Below are 19,729 nucleotides of genomic sequence, written 5' to 3'. Positions count from 1 at the left end.
ATCTCTTACTGGCAGCCAATAACCTGTCAGATTGTAAAAAAGCAACTGAAAATTTACTGCAGGAGCTAGACCAATTAGGCTATCGGGTCTCAGCTAAGAAAGCCCAATTTTGCACCAATTCGGCAACATACTTAGGATATGAACTAAATAAAGGAAAGAGGTCACTATCCTCAAGTAGGGTTGAAGCTATCTTAAGGATACCCGAACCAAAGACAAAGAGGCAGGTACGGGAATTCCTGGGGGCAGTTGGATATTGCCGACTCTGGATTCCCAGATTTGCAGAAATAGCCAAGCCCTTGCATACTAGTACAGGGGGAAAAGAGGAAACACTAACCTGGACTGAAACTGAGCAAAAGGCTTTTAGAATGCTAAAACAGGCACTTGTAAGCGCTCCTGCCTTAACCTTGCCTGACCTGTCGAAACCCTTTCAACTGCATGTTGCTGAGGCCCGTGGAATAGCGAAAGGGGTTCTAACTCAAATATTAGGTCCATGGAAAAGGTCGGTTTCCTACCTATCTAAGAGACTAGACTATGTAGCAGCTGGATGGCCAAACTGCCTCCGGGCCATTGCCACCACTGCTATTTTGGTTAAAGAAGCATCCAAATTAACTCTGGGGCAGGACTTACAAATAGTGGCCCCACATTCAGTAGAAACATTACTAAAAAGCCCTCCTGAGAGATGGCTCTCAAATGCCCGGATAACCCAGTATCAAGTACTGCTACTAGATCCCCCGAGAATCCGCTTCCTGAAAGTGACAGCCCTTAACCCCGCTACCTTACTCCCGGATGATGACTTGTCTGAGCCCATCCACGACTGCGCGAGGTCCTAGATTCCCTCACAAACCTGAGGGATGACCTCATCGACACCCCCTGTCCAAATCCTGATGAAGAATTATATACAGACGGAAGGAGTTACATCTCAGAGGGAATCAGGTATGCGGGGGCAGCGGTGGTAACTGTGGACTGGGTCATCTGGGCTCAGGCCCTAGGACATGGGACTTCAGCCCAAAAGACTGAACTGATAGCTCTAACCCAAGCTCTGAGGTGGAGAAAAGGGAAGGTTGTCAACATCTACACGGACAGCAGATATGCCTTCGCAACTGCACACGTCCATGGGGTACTGTATCAGGAGCGGGGACTTTCGACATCAGGGTGAAAAGAAATAAAAAATATACCAGAAATACTAGGCTTGCTAGAAGCTATCTGGTTACCAAAAAGGGCAGCCGTTATACATTGCAAAGCCCATCAGACTGCTGAAACTCAAATTGCCAGAGGAAATGCCCTGGCTAATAAAACAGCAAAGGAGGTTGCCCAAAAACCAGTGGGGATGCTGCAGATACTTCCTGTCTTACCCAGACGAGTACTGCTGAACCCTCCAAACTATACTGGGGAAGAAATAAAACTGGGCGAAACCCTGGGCACCAAAACAGATCCGGATGGTTGGAAAATTCTCCCGGATGGGAGAATTCTGGTACCAGAGCACCTGGGGACAATTTGATTGCCCAGGTGCACCAAAGTACACACCTGGGCAGTACGAAACTAACTGAACTATTACAGAGAAATCACTACATTCCCCGACTGCAACAACAAGCCCAGCAAATATCATCCAGATGCCACATCTGTGCCCAGGTAAATTCTGGCCAAGGGAAGGAGGTACCCCAAGGGACCAGGAGGCGGGGACAAGCCCCAGGAGAGCAGTGGGAAGTAGACTTCATGGAAATGTTACCCGGTCCATCTGGATACAAATATCTGCTAGTTTTCTTCGACACCTTCTCCGGATGGACTGAAGCATTCACTACCAAAACCGAGACAGCACAAAAAGTAGTAAGAAAACTAGTTTCTGAAATCATCCCCCGATTTGGCCTCCCAACTGCAATGGGGTCCGACAATGGGCCAGTGCTCATCGCCCAAATTACCCAATTGTTAGCAAAAATATTAAATATTAAATGGAAGTTACATTGTATTTATAGGCCACAGAGTTCAGGGCAAGTTGAAAGAATGAATAAAACAATAAAAGAAACTCTAATTAAACTAAAGCTCGAGACTGGCGAAAACTGGGTGAGTCTCTTTCCATTTGCCCTCCTAAGGACTAGATGTACTCCCTATGTTAAGGGAATTACCCCATATGAAATCATGTTTGGGCGACCACCCCCACTAATTCCTAAATTGGGGGAAGAGAAAATAGCTGAATTAAATAACCATTCTCTTCCAAAATCATTACAAGCCTTGCAGTCTGCCATCCGTCATACCTGGGATCTGGTGAAGGCAGCCCATCCAGGACCAACAAATCCTGCCCCTAACAAAGATCTATTTCAGGTGCAGCCCGGAGACCTGGTCTGGATTAAGAGGCTTCAGCCAGCCACCTTGGAGGCCCGGTGGACGGGACCCCTGCCAGTGATCCTTAGAACCCCAACGGCAGTAAAAGTTGCAGGAAAACGACACTGGATTCATCACACCCAGATCAAGAAGGCTGCCCCCGACCAGCCCCCCAGAAAATGGACTATCCAGCGAACCGAGGATCCACTAAAGATAAGACTTTCCAGAAATCCTTCTGGGTCCTTCTGATATCTCTGGTGGGGGTCGCGGGAAAAAATCCTCACCAGGTTATAAACCATACCTGGGAACTCACTAGAACAGTGGATGGGATAGTGGTCACTAGAAACACCACTCCGTCCCAACCAATCCTCCAGTTTGATCTCTGCCAGCTGTTTGGGAACCAATGGAGCTCTTACGGGGGAAATCAGAGGATGGGGGGGCATCTTAAAGGGGGAGGGCCAACTATAATCCGGGGATATGGATGTGGCACCCTTCCCCAAGAAAAAAGCTTACAGCATATTGGCCATTATGCCTGTCCTGAAAAGGGCAGTCCAGAATGTCAGGGGGAAGACGAGTACCCTTGTGCCAAATGGGGTTGTGAAACACTTGCAAAATGGACTGACTGAGACCCGTTCATAACCTTAATAAGAACTCCAACCCCTAGCCCTGACAGTTGCACCCAAGGCGCCTGTAACCCAGTTATTATTATAATCCATTCCTGGTATACCCAAGTCTGGGACAGTAGGAAAACTTGGGGACTTAGATTATATGTCACGGGTTATGATCCCGGCGTCAGTTTCACAATTCAGAGATTCCTTCCCCGAAAACCGAACAACCCCATAGGGCCAAACAGAGTTCTAAACCCCAGCATAAAACCCATACAACCCCCCAAACAAAAGCCGGCCGCCTCTTGAGCAGCTGCCGCTCAAGCAGCTACCGCCATCGCAGCTCCCTCCCCCCAGCCAAGGGGTGGGGCAGATCACCACCACCCCCCAGGTTGCCCGAGCTCAAAGAGTCTCACCCCTTTAAGCCCTCATACAGACTTCTCCCCCTCCCCCCAAAAAACCCCTGCTTGACATGTTGGATTCAGTGTTCCAGTTCATGAATGAAACCAATCCGCTTACTACTGAAGACTGTTGGCTTTGCTTAAACCCTGACCCCCTTATTACATAGGAATAGGAGCTAATATCTCCCTAGGCCTTGCGGATACCCATATCAGAAACCTCTCAGTCCAAGAAGCACAAGGCCAGCACCTACGCAGGTGGGGACAGGAACCGAAACTCACCCTAGGAGAACTCCAAGGTCAGGGAACCTGTATTTATTCTGAGGATTTCAATCTAGCTAAATCCCCCTATACTGACTCTTGCAGACTCCTCATATCACTAGAGAACATTTTAACTTCAACCCCAAATGGATGGGACCGCCTCCTTATAGCTCCGGACAGCACTTGGTTTGCTTGCACATCTGGCATCACCCCCTGCATAACTCCCCCAGTAATGGCCGTGGAGGAGAAATTTTGTATCTTGGTTCACATTATCCCCCAAGTATATTATTATTCTGAGGAAGGGGGTAGGGAACACTTTGAAATCACTTACCGGGCCAAGTGAGCCCCAATCCTGGTGTCCCTCCTTGTCGGACTGGGCATCGCAGGATGAACTGCAGTCAGAACTGCAGCCTTTATCACCTGGGACCAAAACTTTAAAACCCTTAGCAAACAAGTTGATCAGGACCTTAGTGAATTAGAAAGCTCCATCAGTCATTTGGAAAACTCCCTAAATTCACTGGCCGAGATGGTCCACCTATATGGCTTCCTGGACTATCTGGTCTGCGTATGTAGCTGTGTAACTTTGGGTGAGTTCCTTCATGATTCTCTGTCTTACACATTCATACGTAAAAATGGGAATAGTAATAGCACCCACTTCCTAGGGCCTTTACTAGGATTAAATGAGACACCCCTGTTTAGTTGGCAGAAGAGAACTGGACACAATAATGTTGGAGACGTTTGTACTGTTCACCTGGATCCCTGTGAACCTGCCCAGGTCTTCACAGCTGAGAAGAGATGACAGTTGCTCTTCCATGGAGTTCTCATAGCTCAGTCCTGCAAACCTTCCTGTTCTTCTGTTGTCCTACCTCAAGGAAGCTCACTTGGCTCTTACACATTCTTTAGATTGTGAAGCTTCCAAGGCAGAAGATATAGAAGAATATGGAGTATGAGTAAAATGTCTTTGTGAAGAGTGGAGAGAACTTACCCCTTCTCAGCAAAATTCCCTGCAGAAAATCCTCCGCCAGTGCAAATTTCTGGTTGACCAGATTTCAGGAGAGAATTCGTCTAAGAGCTGATGGTGCTTTTCTCACAGTGAGATCTTGGGCCAGGAATTTACCTCTCTGAGCCTCAGAGTCACATCGGACAATAATGCCTGCCTGTTGGTTTGATGAGGTTCAGATGGGCCAATGGACGAAATATCTCTCCTGTAGTATGTGTGTGTATTGTGGGTGATGGGAGCATTACAAATGCCAACTGGAGCATCTCTGGCAGAGGTCGGCCATGGGCATGCCATCCAGGTCTTTCCTCCTAGGACCTCCTACCTGAAACACCACATTGTACTAGATTTCTATGCCTGCTAATAAAATTACCCAAAAATTAGTGGCTTAAAACTTCACACATTTCTTATCTTACAGTCTGAATGTATCCGACATTTCGGTAGACACATCTACTAACCACAATGGCAAAAACTCTCTGCATTTAAGGACTCATATGATTACATCTACCCTATAAACCAGGATAGTTTCTCCGTCTCAAGGGCCTTAACGTAATCAGATCCACAAAGCCCTTTGCCATTCAGGTAATATAGTCACAGTTTCCAGGTTTAGGAGGTGGAGACGTGCGGGGCCATTATTCTGACCCCCACACCTTTGAGGGAGGATTTTCTCCTGCTTCCCATCCTGGTAGGAATCATTTCACCAATGGAGAAATGTGGAAGCAAACGCGGAGCTTCTCGCTCATGACCCTGCGGAATTTCGGGATGGGGAAGAGGAGCATTGAGGACCGCGTCCAGGAGGAAGCCCGCTGCCTTGTGGAGGAGCTGAGGAAGACCAACGGTGGGTGACTCCTTCCTCTGTCATGGACCTCACCACACTCATCTCTTCTCTGATTTGGCCTGGGAAGAATTGCAGCAGTTGCTGACCTTTCTGAGGAATGGCTAAGTTAGCCCTCAGCTGGGGAGCAGGAAGCTTCTGTATGTGGGTGCCCATGTGATTGTAGGTACAGTGAGGATATAAAAGCCTCATTTAATTTCATCATTATCCAAGCTTTCATTTTTTTAACTCAAAATATCCTGATGGTAGGAAATTATGAGATATATTTTCATTATCACAAAAAACAGGGACAAACAAAATCCTGGGCCAGCAAGTAAGAATTTTAGGCTTTGGAGCCAAGAGGCAAAATGAGGGATATCATGGGTGTACTTTGTAACTGTTGGACCTGTAACTATTTAAAATATACCCCTGAAAAATGTAAAAACCATTCTAAGCTCACAGATCTTCAAAAACCCACAAGTTAGAGCTATCCTTGTAGAGTACAGTTTTAAAATAATAAATGTAAGTGCTTTAATTATTCACTACTGTTCTTTTTCAGATATTTCAAGATAACTTTAAAAATTAATGAAGATGCGCATACATAATGACCAAAGTGACAACTTACAACAACTCACTGTGTCTGGCTCTAGCAGCTTTTACCTGAAGGGCAGATTGTGGGAGGAGGGTCACCCTGGAGAGGACTTTCCCAGGGAGGATTTCCCAGCTAAGGCAGGGGCAGGGACCCACATAAGGGTTGCAGATCAGTGCCAGAAAGCCCTGGGCGGAGTCAGGAAAGGGGCCTTAAAGCCTTTTGGTCAGCTTCCCAGAGCTGCACTTTCATGGCCTGCCCAGCAGATGGCAGACTTCAGTGAACTTTGCAGTGTTGGGAAGCCCTCATCTTTAAACTTCCATCTCTTTGCTCCTATCAAGGCTGGGGTTGAAACAACGGTTGCTGGCCCCTGTGTAGGTTGGACTGAAACTGCAGTTCAGAGCTGAGACCCAGAGACTCAATTTGCTGATCAAAAGCCATGATCAGTGCCTAGCCATATCCTCTCTCACCCCATTCTTCGGGAAAAGGGTTTTGATGTCCATTTCCATCTGCAGAACCAGTCAGGGACCAGACCCCTGCTGTCTCTCCTCAAGAGTGGGGTGTGGGCACCTGGCTGCTGCGTAAAAGTTACTCACAGTTTTTTATTGCAGTTTCTCAGTCTTTTTGTCCCGCTCTTCCCTGAGTTCTGTGGAGCGCTCCCCTGGCCTCAAGAGCCCCAGAAGAGTTGTTTCAGACTGTTTCTGCCTGTTTTTGTGGGGCAGTAGCTCCTTCTGCTGCCATCTTCTTATCCATGTAAGTGATTTTAAAAATAACTTCATTTAATATGTGCTTGGTTTGCCTGCAGATTCATAGGGTTACAGATAGTGGGAGTAAGGCAGCAGTGCCAGGCTGAGCCATACTGGAGCCTGAAGCAACAGAAAATATGTCCACCCCTATATTCAGGTTTTAATGATTATTTTTTTAATGGTTAATGTTTTTTATGAAAATATTATTGATGAGTTTGCTTCCTTGAAACTCAAGAAAGTAAAATTAGGATCATTCTGTTTTTGTTATAAATAAAATATTTATCTTGAAATTGAGAATTTTCATTTACAAGTTTTCAGTTTGAAATATTACAACTACCTTTATCTTATGAAAAATATGACCATTAAGCAGACAAAAAATTGTAAATATTCACTTTGTCATTTATTTTGGCATTAATTTTGATCTTTTGAAATATTGCATAAAATAAGCATTTTCTTAATTGGTGAGATTTTGCTGCCTCCTTAAATTTTCTACTCAAGAGGAATGCTTCACTCATCTCACCCTAGATTCACTCCTGGAAGTCAGATGAGTTAAGTGGATATTTGGAAAATATTATTACCTTGTTTAGGATGGAACAATGAGTTCAGTTATTCGGGTAAAAGGACATGTTTGATTTAATAGCCCTTTTTTAAAAATGGGATTTTCAGGTGGTAATGGCTCCAAAACTTCTAAAAGTTAAATGTGCTGTTATCTCAAAAAACCATTTGATTTATTGTTTGTATTAATTAATAACACTATTTCTTTCTGTTCAGGTTCTCCCTGTGATCCCACTTTTATCCTAGCATGTGCTCCCTGCAATGTGATCTGCTCCATCATTTTTAAAAATCGTTTTGAGTATAGTGAGGAGTGTTTTCTTAATTTAATGGGCAAATTCAATGAGAATTTCAAGATTGCGAGCTCACCATGGATCCAGGTGAGGTTAAGACCCTTTCTTCAGCAACTGTTTATACTCTTGTACTGGAAAGTTCAAAATTCTTCATGGACCAAGCTGTGGTATACAGTATCTGAACAACAAAACGTTGCTCAGGGCTTAAAGTGATAGATTATACATCTTGGAAAGTCTCTGGGAATCATTTATTCCAATCCCTGAATGTTATGAATGAAGAAACTAATGCCCAGAAATGCTATGCAAAGTTTTAAGGTAGGTCATGCAAGAAGCTCGAGTGGAAAGTTGGGATGGAGCCAAGTCCTCTGGCTCCCTATTTAGTGATGTTTTCACTGTGTCCATTGTCCCCATGTCCACATAGATGACTCTGGGCTCTCCAGGTGCATGCCTGTAGTCCTCAGTGAGCATCTAATCCCTGTGAACACCTCACAGGTCACCTAATCAGATGCCTTTACTCTTCTACTGTGAAGCAGGGACAATGTTCTACCTGGTTGTAATGCAGGACTGCAACACCCTACTTTGTGATGTGGAAGAAAGGGAAGTTTGGGGCAACAGGTACTTATATAAATATGAAAATATGATTAGAGAGTAACATGCTATAGCCGGTGCTCTAGCTACCAGGGGTCCAGAAATCTGGCTCAGGGATGTTCAAATGGTGGAGTGTGAGTATGAATTATAGGTACATATCACACTTTTACCCTCTGCTGAAATACCATGTCTCGCACTGTTTCTAAACTTAAATTAATGGTGTGACTTTATAGTAATCACTTAATCTCTTGGTCCAAGGACAACTGAAGTATAAAGTATGGAGCTCCAATTTGTGATATATTTGGACCCTTCTCATTTTTAAACTATGATATTATTGATTGCCCGGTGGAAGTAGAAGGAGCAGTGACCAATTTTATGCACTATAAAAAATTCCCAAAACAGGGTTAGATTCTGTCCTTATCTGCAAAATTTGGATCACCTATAATTGCTACCATCCTGAAACTCAGGATTGCTGTGAAAAGTCGTTGCAGGAATGTGAAAATTGATCGAAGGAAATGACATTGTCTGTAATCATCTAGTATGATTCCTCCCTTGAATTCTCTGTCAGTGTACAGAATTGTTTTGTGTATATAGTATGAAGTTATCTCTCAAGCAACAGGCCATTGCCTAGCATAATGGTTAGTATTCACGGCTGTGCTCAAATGTATTTTCATTGAATAAATGAGATTTTCCCCTTTTAGGTCTGCAATATGTTTTCCCTCGTCACACATTTCTTCCCAGGGATTCATAACAAGTTTTTTAAAAATAGTGATTACTTACATAATTTTATTTTGGAGAAAGTAAAGGAGCACCAAGAATCCCTGGATATTAATAATCCTCAAGACTTCATTGATTGTTTCCTGATCCAAATGGAAAATGTAGGATGTGAACAAATGGTTGACTATCAAGGTTATATAATTCATTAAGAAGTCCAGTACATTTAGCTTACTTGATAAACACTACTTGATAAGTAGTTAGATCTTGCTGAAGGGTCAGTGCCATGCATCACATGGGTTTTAAAATGTGGATGGTTAAAATTTAGGAATCCTTGTGCCTAATCTGGATGTGTTGATAACAAAGGGAAGAAAGGTAGTTCTAATCAAGCACATTGTACTCTTTAGGAGAAATGAGCATAACTATGAAATGCAGTTCAGTATGCTACCCAGTGATGAGTGGAGGTAGTGTATCAGAGAGTAAGAACAATGAGCATAGCCTAGGACGTCTACTTGTATATCCCTAGCTTTGATTAGGTATTGAAAGGAAATTGAAAGAAAATGAGGATGTAAATTGAAAATGAGGAACAGGCGAGGGGATTTCCAGTGGCATGGGCAATAGAGGTCCAGAGGTGTCGGCTATCGAAGAGATGGAAGAGGGAGGTTTAAATGGGTTTCCTAAAATAGGAGTTTGGTCAGAGGTTGCTGTTTTTGAAGAAACTTGAATCCTGGTTGGAAATCTTAGATTATTTTTAGATAACAGTTTGAACAACCATGGAGGTGTTCGAGGAAAATTATTTCTGGTGTTTTGAAGAATATGGAGTTCTGGGAGAATAAAGTTTAAGGGATAGCTAGATTATTTTTCCATTTTGGCATGATGGAAATCCTCACAACTCTGGGGATGCAGAGAATGTGGTAGAACCTGAAATAACTCTGTGCTTGCTTAGCTTGCTTGATTCTGAAGGTGTCAAGTGAACCAGTGACTCTGTGCGTGTCAGGTGTGTTCCTCCCATAGCAACATGCCCAAGTCCAGTTCAATACCTCAGTAATAGCGTCAGGTACCTGGATGCTTTCCCTTTTCCTCCAACTTTCCTAGCATAGTGTCCCACCTCATCCTCACATGCATATTGAAAGAAGGAGGACGTGTGAAACCAACATCGTTGCCCTTATATTTCATTGTCAAAAACGATATTTAATCATTTAATAATCACATTTAATTATGTAAACCAAGTCTGAGTGTGTGAGGGTGTGTTGAGAGTTGGGTGAGAAATTAAAATTGAATTTTCACAGTCACAATGTAACAGTTGAACACACATATTTATCTCTTTCCATCACAAGTCCTTCTAAAATAATTACAAAGGACATTTAAAAAAGTAAATATTTCCAAAACAGAAGAAGAGCGGGGGAAACAGAAGATTTAAATGCAAATTTGTAATATAGAAAATAATGACAATTTCAGAAGAGTGGCTAAAACAGCAGTTTCTTCTTATATTACATTCTCCAATTTTTAGCTTTGCTGAATTTGACACTCCTGAGTAGCTTTAAATGAATTGTGATTTAATATGCTGGCAAATTAAGTTGTAAAATAATTGTATCACATTATTCCTAGGAAAAGCACATTCAGAATTCTAAATTTTTCATTGAGAACTTGGTAATCACAGCAAGTAATCTCTTTGTGGCTGGGACAGAGACAACAAGCACAACCCTGCGATATGGACTCCTACTGCTGCTGAAACATCCAGAGGTCACAGGTATGACAGTAGAAATTAGCAAGTCATGGTAGTCTCAACGTAGAAAAGAGTCATTATGTGAATTTATATATCTCCAGCTTCATCTGTTCAGACAAAGTCACACTACAACAGAGAGGGAAAAAAATGTGTAGATCTTAGGAAAAGTGACAACTCTCTCAGCTGTGATGCAGGTCTTGTTCCAAGGGAAAGAGCCTGGGGCAGGCACAGATTGCTGTAGGAGTGGGTATTTGTTAGTAAGGTAAAGGACCAGTGTTACTTCCTATGAAATGGAGCTCGAAGGATATTAAAGAATGATGAGAAAGAAAGAATGAAAGAAAGAATAAAAGACAAACAAAGATGGGTTCAGGGGGTCTGAAGCTCAGTGATAACAGACCAGAGACATCAGACAACTTATTCTTAATTGGTTCCTGCTTATATACTGCAGGATTCACGTGATAAAGAGTATGCATGCACCTGGTGAGAATACAGAGTACTTACTTACGATGACCACAAAGAACCTGGGGCTAGGACAAAAAAAACCTTCTCTCTCCCAGACTGTTTTCCATTAAGCAAATTACTATCGCCTCAATTTCTTGCCACTACTTTGAAGCCAGCTGCTCCCAACAAATTCTGCAGGTCTTGTTTTAAACCCTTGGCTCCTACAGACCAGTCCAGCTTTAGGTGTTCTTCTGATGGGTAGATGGTCTGTGTATGTCTTATGAACCCCATACTTGCCTAAAAAGTTCAATTTAGCTTTTGATCTGCAAATAATAATATACAGACACTGCATTATGAGTCTTTGGGAAAGTGGTGTTTTCTTCTTTTCCCATTGATTTTTATGCGTGTCTCATCAGTGAAAGTCCGGGAAGAGATTGACCATGTGGTTGGGAGACACCGCAGCCCCTGCATGCAGGACAGGAGCAGTATGCCCTACACGGACGCCGTGGTGCACGAGATCCAGAGATACATTGACCTCCTTCCCACCAGCCTGCCCCATGCGGTGACACAGGACACTCAGTTTAGAGGGTATCTCATCCCCAAGGTTAGTCTAGTGTGTTTTCTTCACTCCCTGCCAAAGCACTTGAAGTGCCCATTGGCACAATATAATTGCAAGAATTCAGTCAGTTCTCAACTATAACAAAATGGAAGGAGGAGTGAGTCACTGAGGGGACATTGCTAGAAGACAGATTTGGGCAGATGTCTGTTTCTTAACTTCATCGTGCCTGGAATAATTGGATATGGGAGCTCTTGATAACTTCTTAAATTTTTATATCCTCTGAATACATGGCATTTTACAAGTTGTAAAATATATACCCACTATTTACTTTATTTGAGAATCACATATTTAGCATGTATGAAAGTCAATTCCATGTGTCCACAATTGGAGGTACACCCATGTCATGGAATACTATGCAGCTATTTGGAGGATGATCTGGAGCTCTCTTAATAGAAAGAGAAATATGTTTATGCTACAATGCTAACTGAAAAGAGCTGAAGGTAAAACAGTATGTAAAATATGATCACTTTTTAAAAGTTTTCCCCATGAATTTATTATGAATATACTATAACAGATACTTTGGAAGAATTATACAGTGAAAATCTAGCTCTCTCCTATTCAGATCCTACAGCTAACATGTATTATATTTGTTTTGTCACATATTTCTCATTGTTTCTATATGCATCCTTCAATAATTGTTATATTTGATGGATTGCAAAGTATGTTAAAGACTTCAGTTTATTTTACCTGTAAATGCTTCAGTGTGGTATCATTTAGTACAGTTTCCTATTTGTTTGAAGTCCTGTCTTTAACTGCTGAGGTAAAATTTACATGCCATGAACTACACGAACCACACTTGTGTCTTTCAATGAATTGTGACAAATGTATACACCAGTTTTTACTCAGAACCCTATCAAAACATAGAAAAAATTACTGCCATCTTAGACTGTTCCCTCATGCCCATTCTTTGGTCTCTATTCTACCCAAAGACCTTCGTGAGTTTTTCTTTAACCAAAGAATAGTTGTATAATTTCATTTAAGTAGAATTCTACCATATGTGAGTGTTCTACTGTGCTAGCTACCAGAATGCAATGTACCAGAGACAGAGTGGCTTTTAAAAGGGGGAATTTATTAAGTTGCAAGTCCACAGTTCTAAGGCCATGAAAATGTCCCAACTAAAGCAAGGCTATAGAAATGTCCAATCTAAGGCATCCAGAGAAAGGTACTTTGGTTCAAGAAGGCCAATGACATTCAGGGTTTCTCTCTCAACTAGAAAGGCACATGGTGAACATTGTGGCATCTGCTAGCTTTCTCTCCCGGTTTCTTGTTTCATGATGCTTCCCCAGGAGCACTTTCCTTGTTCATATCCAAAGGTCTTGGGCAGTGTGATCTCTGTGTCATAGCTCTAAAAGGGGACTCTGTCCAAAATGTTTCCTCTTTTAAAGGATTCCATTAAACTAATCACGACCCACCTGGAATGGGTGGAGTCACATCTCCCTCTAATCAAAAGTTAATAATCACAGCTGGGTGGGTCACATCTTTGTGGGAACAATCAAAATGCTCTCAGCCAACAATCCTGAATGAAGATTAAAGACATGGCTTTCTGTGGTCCATAAGAGATTCAAATCAGCATAGTAAGTATTTAGCCAAGAAGTGTAAGGCTTCTTATTCAGGATAAGAGTTTTGAGATTCATACATATTATTGCATGCATCAATACTTTGTTTCTTGGTATTGCTGACTGATTTTCCATTGCATAAATATACTGCAATTTATTTATCCATTTTCCTGATGGTGGACACCAAGACTGTCTCCAGTATAGGGACATTTTGAATAATTTGTTCTTTCTCACGTCTTTCAATTGGTTCATTTCTCTTGGGTAATTACCAAGCCTGGAATTGCTGGACTATGCATTAGGGGTATGTTTAGTTTTCTAAGAAACTTATAGGAAATTTTCCTACTTGAATGTGCCATTTTATACTTCAAAAAGTATATAGGCAGGTGGTGCAAGGGTAGTTCATTGGTAGAAATTTTGCCTGCCATGTGGGAGACCCGATTTCAATTCCTGGCCATGCACTTCTCCGAAAACAAACAAACAAAAACAAATAAAATTCAACAAACAACCAAAATCCAACAAATGGTGCTGCAATTATGAGATACTAACATGGAAAAATAAAGAAATGTGACCACACCCGACAGCATACTCAAAAAGTATATATGTGAGAATTCTGGTTCCACATCCTCCCTGATATTTGGTGTTGTATGTCTTTTAGATTTTAGCTATTTTGGCTGGTGTGTAGAGGCATTTTGCTAAGGTATAATTTCCATTTCCCTAAGGGCTAATGATATTTAACATTTTTTCATGTACTTATTGGTAATATCTTGCTGTTTTGAAGTGTCTCTTCAAGTATTTTGCCCATTTTAAAATTTTTTGTCTTGTTATAATTAAGTTATAGGAGATATTTATATATCTTAGATACCAATCCTTTGTTAAATATGTATTGTGGATATTTTCTCCCCATTTGTCACTTACCTTTTTTTTTTTTTTTTTTTTTTTTTTTGCATTTTTGGGCATGGGTAGGGTCCAGGAATTGAACCTGGTTCTATGGCATGGTAGGCGAAAATTCTGTCACTGAGCCACCTAATTTTTTTTTTAACAATATCTTTTGGCAAACAGACAATTTTGATTTTGGAAAAGTCTAATTCATCAATTTGTGCATTTATAGGTACTGCTTACTGTGTCCTAAGATAAGTTTGTCTACGGCTAAGTCACAAACATTCTCTAATTCTTTCTTCTGGAATGTTATAGTTTTAGATTTTACGTTTAGGTCCATCTTGAATTAATTTTTGTGTATGGTGTCAGGTATCAGTTGATAAACTTTTTGAAGATGTGGATATGTAATTGTTTTGACACCATTTGTTGAAAGGCTTTCTTTTCCGTATTGGATTGATTAGTCTTATTTTAATTGACTGTATGACTTTTTAGAAATCACTTTATCTTGAGATACAGAATGAGAGTTTGGGGAATATGTTCTCTAATTGAACCCAGGATACCTGGGGTATAGTTTAGGTTCTGGTGCTTAATTGTTCTACAGGGTTGGGAATGCTGCTTCTTCTACTTGGAAATATGTTTTCTTATTTATAAATTAAGGATATTGGGCTAGTGATTTTCAGTGATACCTGCAGCTCCATGTGCTCCTTGTAATGAAATGTCTCTGTTCATTCCAGGGCACAACTGTTTTAGTATCACTGAGTTCTGTCCTGCATGACAACAAAGAGTTCCCCAACCCAGGTCAGTTTGACCCTGGTCACTTCCTGGATGAAAGTGGAAACTTTAAGAAGAGTGACTACTTCATGGCTTTCTCAGCAGGCAAGACTAATTCTTTTATCCATCTGAAAGAATAGATCTTTTGAAGAAAAGGAGGGGTTCTCTGGGGTTGTCAGGACTGCTCTCTATAGTAATCCTAAGCACCATTCCCACTGCCCCAGCTCTTTCTTATTTCATGACACCTCTTCATTATAGGACCAGCTCAGTGTTACCTTGGGGCCTGGCCCTATTTCTAACAAAGGCAAGGCAGCAGGAGTCTGGAGTAACTGCACTCTCTCCCCAATGATCTTTTCAGGAGCTCAGCACTATTAAGCCCTTCTTTTTTCTCTGAAGAGAGAGCTCCCTCATCAACTTCATTGAGACCCATCTATGTGGCTGCCATAGGCTAAGCTTTAGGTATGGTCAGAACGTTCCTTCAAGGGTCAGACCAGCCTTGTGAGTGAGGCAGGACACTTGTGATGATCTCTAAACCTTGAAATGTTCTACCAACTGTGATTATCCTACCTTGTTATTGGAGGGCCCACCTCTACAGTGGCCTCTCAGACTGAACCTCTGACCAGGGAGTCTCCTGTACTGTATGGCATTTAGTGCCTGACTTGGGCTCTATGCTGTGGATACCAAAAAACTGGGACAGATCCGGCCCTCTGGTGCGACATTCCGGCAGGGGAGATGAAGAAACAATAGGAGGATTATGTCTAGGGCTGATCCGTGCTTCAGTGGAAACATTAAAGTGAAGCTGAAGAAAACCCAGAGAAGAAAAGTTTTAGCTGACAGAGGTAGTCAGAAAGATTTTCACACAGGACAGGAAATGAAATTTAAGCTGTGTCCTGAAGGCAGGGGTAGAGGAGGGGAATTGTGCATTTCAATCAAAGAGAACATAATGAGATTAATTTGACAACTCGTCTTATTTGGGAATTGGTGAGTGCTGAATATGGCTGTACCTGCAGGTAGAGGGTAGGAAGAGTGGAAGGAAAGAGCATGGACTCTAAGACAGCGGAAAGAATATGAACGCCTCACAATTTGAAACTAATCCTATAGACCATGTAAGGAGAGCCATGTAAAGTGGTTAAATAGGGGAGTGGAGTAGTTTGACAAGACCTCTAGAAATCACGGGAGAGGTTTGAACCTTTTGTTAAATTCTGTTCCAGAAATAGAAGGAGAAACACAATTGCACAGCCCCTTTCATTTGTCTACTGCTCCATCCCTTTGACAGATCAACATGTGGGTCATTCTGGAAGGCCCAAATCACAGTAGTTGAACATTTTCATTATGTGAATGTTGATTTAAATTCCTTTTGTTGGGCAAGCATTCAGCAAATATTACAGGAGTTAAGATCAGGAAGTGCATCCTTTCATCCATCCATCCATCTACACATCCACTGACACACTCACCTAGTAATTCTTGAAATAGTTATGGGGATTCACCTGGTGCCATTTCAGAAACAGGATTCAAAGAGAAAATAATTTTTGTTTTCTTTGTAGGAAAACGAATTTGTGCTGGGGAGAGCCTAGCGCGCATGGAGCTGTTCTTATTCCTGACCACCATTTTACAGAATTTCACCCTGAAATCTCTGGTTGAGCCTAAGGACATTGACCTCACCCCAGCTTCCACTGGGATAGTCCAAGTGCCACCCTTGTTCCAGCTCTGCTTCATTCCTGCCTGAAGAAGGGGAGACTAACTGCGTGTGTTCTGTTGTCTGCAGCTACCCCTCCTCGGGGGTGTTGTGCTTCCCACTACCTTGGACACCTTTTCTGGATTCTTTTCCTGCCCTGTTTCCCATCATCATTAACTATCTAATGAAATATTCACCTCTGTTAATGATATTTTCCTGATTTTTCACTTGCCAAAGTTACTTCCTATACTCCAACCTCTGCCTTTGTGTTAGAAACCATTTGCCTTACTATTTTGCTTCCTGGGTGTTTCCTTGGGTAATTGCGAGTTTGATTGGAGAGGAAGATAAAAGGTTTAGTGGAGTGGCTACAATATCTAAGGACATATTGAGAGGTTACATAATGGGAAAAAAGTTATTCTAAGATATTTTGCTCTCCCTTAGTGGTTCACCCATTCTCTCCCACCAATGTCATTGCCTAAACATCCCATAAATATTTTAAATGCTTTTCATCTCAGATATGACAGTGTAATAATGCATCTTTTTCTATTGTTTAATCATGTATCCTGTATGTTATTCCTTTCTAACCAAAATTCAAGCCTAGTTATTATTGAAGCAAAAAGTGCATTGAACAATTATGCTCAGTGCACTGGGAAAGATCACTTTATTCAAAGCAGAAAGGATGTCACCAGTAAGGCTATCGTCACTAAGAAAGAGAGAACACAGTTTCCCTGAAGTAAGGGGCTAGACAGTTTTCAAGAACTGGATGAGCAAAGGGAAGAGTACTGAAGGGGGAGGTCAAGCAATTGGGTGTGTCCATTAAGGAGATCATCTCCTGAGTGCTATTGAGGCCAGGTAGAACATGTCGTATGTGGATTCTGCAAAGGCCAAGGTGAGGGAGGTCAGGGGCCTAGATACAAGGAGAAGCTTATGTAAAGATTAGGTAAGCTAAGGAGAAGTTAAGGCCATCTTAGACAGTAACCTAGTGGGTAGCGGATTTCTTGTCTTACACTGTTTTCCTGTATCACAAGGTTCAGGTAAAATTCAACACTGTAAGTCTCCCCTTTTGCTCAAGATTATGATATTTGTTCATCACTGAACAACTCAGAGGGTCATAGATCTGAGTGGGGTGAAGCATCATTTAAGAATGGTCCACTGAGGATTTCTGATGCTACTGTTCCTTGAAAACCAGTTGAACCTCTTAGGATCATTGGCAGTAATGGTCAGTTGTTTTAGGATCTGGCTTCTTCAAAAGGGGATGCTAGTCTTCCTTAGCAACTCAGTCAAGCAGCTTGCCAAGAGAAATCTTGTCTGATGTGGTAATGAGACCTTCAATGAATATGTTAAGTTGTTGAGTTTAGCTTGCAGTGCTACTTCAAATCATGGGCTTGATCAGGCGCAAGGCAACCTAGAGTTCTGTTAGGGATATGGGCTATCACACTTTAGTTCTCCGTGATGTTCTCTCAGGAGGGTGAGAGAATACATGGGAATGTTCCCTCTAGAGCATTGTAAGCTGATATCCAAGGAACCTGGAAGAAGTGAGAAGTTAAGCATTAACACACTGTGCAAGAAAACTGGGTTCTTTCCAGTTAATAGGTAGGTAATAAACCAGACAGTTAACTGCAGTTAATAGAGGGGCACAAAATAGCTCAAAGGGCATGAACAGGAGTAGAATTTTATAACCCCCAAGAGTGTGTTTAGGTTTCTGTTGAAGCAACAAAATTTCTCTCTATAGTCAATCTCTGTTTGGTTTCTGGGCTGTAATCACCAATACCCCAAAACGGATTTGCTAAACCGGAACTTCTTGCTTCCTGATTTTCAGGCTGGGAGAAGTCCAAATTCAAGGTTTCAGTAAGGTGATGCTTTCTTCTTAAGACTGTGGTGATCTGGGCTGGCTGTTTGCTATCCTTGTGTATTTGGCTTTTCTGCCACATGACAATGCTAATGTCCTCCCTGATCTCTTCCACGTTTGGTGACCTCCAGCCTCTTAGTCCTTCCTGTGATTTTCTCTTCATAATGCATTCAATCAGTTGTGCTATGCCCTAATTATAAACAACGTTTTTAATATGTCCTATTTGCAATCGGTTCATACTGAGTGGAATTGATTAAGAACATATTTCGGGGGAAGATAGTGTAATTCAACGTTTTCATCAAAGATAACCAAAGTAAGATTTTTCTTGATCAGAAAATAAGACAGGATTCCATTAGATTTGTCTTGATTATTTACATAAGTGTAGTAAGAATATGATTTACCCCATAGGCCTTTTTAAGTTTGTTTTGCTGGAAGTTTTCATAAGGAACCTCAGATTGGTCTTTAAAAACCTCTCAAGGATAGGAAGCCAAGCCAACTCACCACCAGATTTCACTTATAATACGTATAAATCTGGGTGAAATCTTTTCTTCCCCAAGTTAACATATGGTTTCTATGCCTGGCAGGAAGTGATCCCTTAGTCACCAGTAAGGCTTGAACCCCTGTAAGCCAGGTACTATAAAGTAAGACATAATAATGGCCAAAATGTGTCTAGTTATATCTGATTAAACATTATTCTCAAATAAGACATTACCTGTGATGGATAACTAACTGGCTTTAGATTATTTTTCAGATGAAGAAGGTGGTATTTGCACTGCTGCCTATAAATCCTACCGGGTCAATACCACCAGACAAGTCCAACTCATCATCCAAAATATCTTCAAGCAAGCCAAATGGCTTCATGGGATGAACAGGAAACCCCAGAGACATTTGGGAATCAATCATTGGGTCTGCCTAGTGCCTCCCAGTTGTATTCCCTTGTCTCACTGTTGATCATTTTAATCCTTCTCCTACTCTTCAGACCTGTCTTTATCCTCATCATCACCAGCTTCGTCACACAATAAGCCAACCACCTCAAAAGCCACCTCACTCTTTCCCTGTCCCATGTAGCTTTTGGGTGGCAGCCTATAAAATCACAAACCCAGTGTGTTTGGTCTTTTGGTGATAAAAAGAGGGAATATGAAAATGGAATGGTTGTTAGCTTCACTAACCCACTTGATATGCTTGAACTTGCTTTTTATGCATGAACCAGAAAGAGGAAACTGTAAAACAGTCAGGCTGATGTACCAATTGTGCTGGTCCAAGACATGTTATGTAGACCATGGGTATGGGGTCCAGTGAGATGGAAAAAACAAGCCAGGCACAGAAGCAGATGTGAATTTCAT

The 19,729-nt window shown here is 41.7% G+C and overlaps 1 protein-coding gene across 1 annotated transcript; it reads left to right on the top strand.

Moving 5' to 3' along the window:
• The first annotated feature begins 851 nt into the window (after nt 1-851).
• LOC143653406 (cytochrome P450 2C15-like) lies at nt 852-18,601 on the top strand. The gene is made up of 9 exons (XM_077124458.1): nt 852-933; nt 3,490-3,618; nt 5,182-5,415; nt 7,498-7,658; nt 8,861-9,037; nt 10,482-10,623; nt 11,457-11,644; nt 14,826-14,967; nt 16,407-18,601. The coding sequence occupies exons 1-9, from the start codon at nt 852-854 to the stop codon at nt 16,586-16,588; spliced, it is 1,437 nt and encodes a 478-aa protein (XP_076980573.1). The 3' UTR covers nt 16,589-18,601.
• Nucleotides 18,602-19,729: the final 1,128 nt, after the last annotated feature.

Source organism: Tamandua tetradactyla, chromosome 13 (genome assembly GCF_023851605.1).
Source record: "Tamandua tetradactyla isolate mTamTet1 chromosome 13, mTamTet1.pri, whole genome shotgun sequence".
Taxonomy (NCBI): domain Eukaryota; kingdom Metazoa; phylum Chordata; class Mammalia; order Pilosa; family Myrmecophagidae; genus Tamandua; species Tamandua tetradactyla.
Note: the sequence above shows the minus strand (reverse complement) of the source record. Positions and strands in the feature narration are given on the sequence as shown.

Excerpts from the sequence above, each read along its gene's own strand:
- LOC143653406 (XM_077124458.1), top strand. The coding sequence starts at position 852 with ATGACCTCATCGACACCCCCTGTCCAAATCCTGATGAAGAATTATATA. Across the intron at positions 11,645-14,825 it reads GAGGGTATCTCATCCCCAAG|GGCACAACTGTTTTAGTATC; the intron begins GTTAGTCTAGTG and ends TGTTCATTCCAG. Across the intron at positions 14,968-16,406 it reads CTTCATGGCTTTCTCAGCAG|GAAAACGAATTTGTGCTGGG; the intron begins GCAAGACTAATT and ends TTTTCTTTGTAG.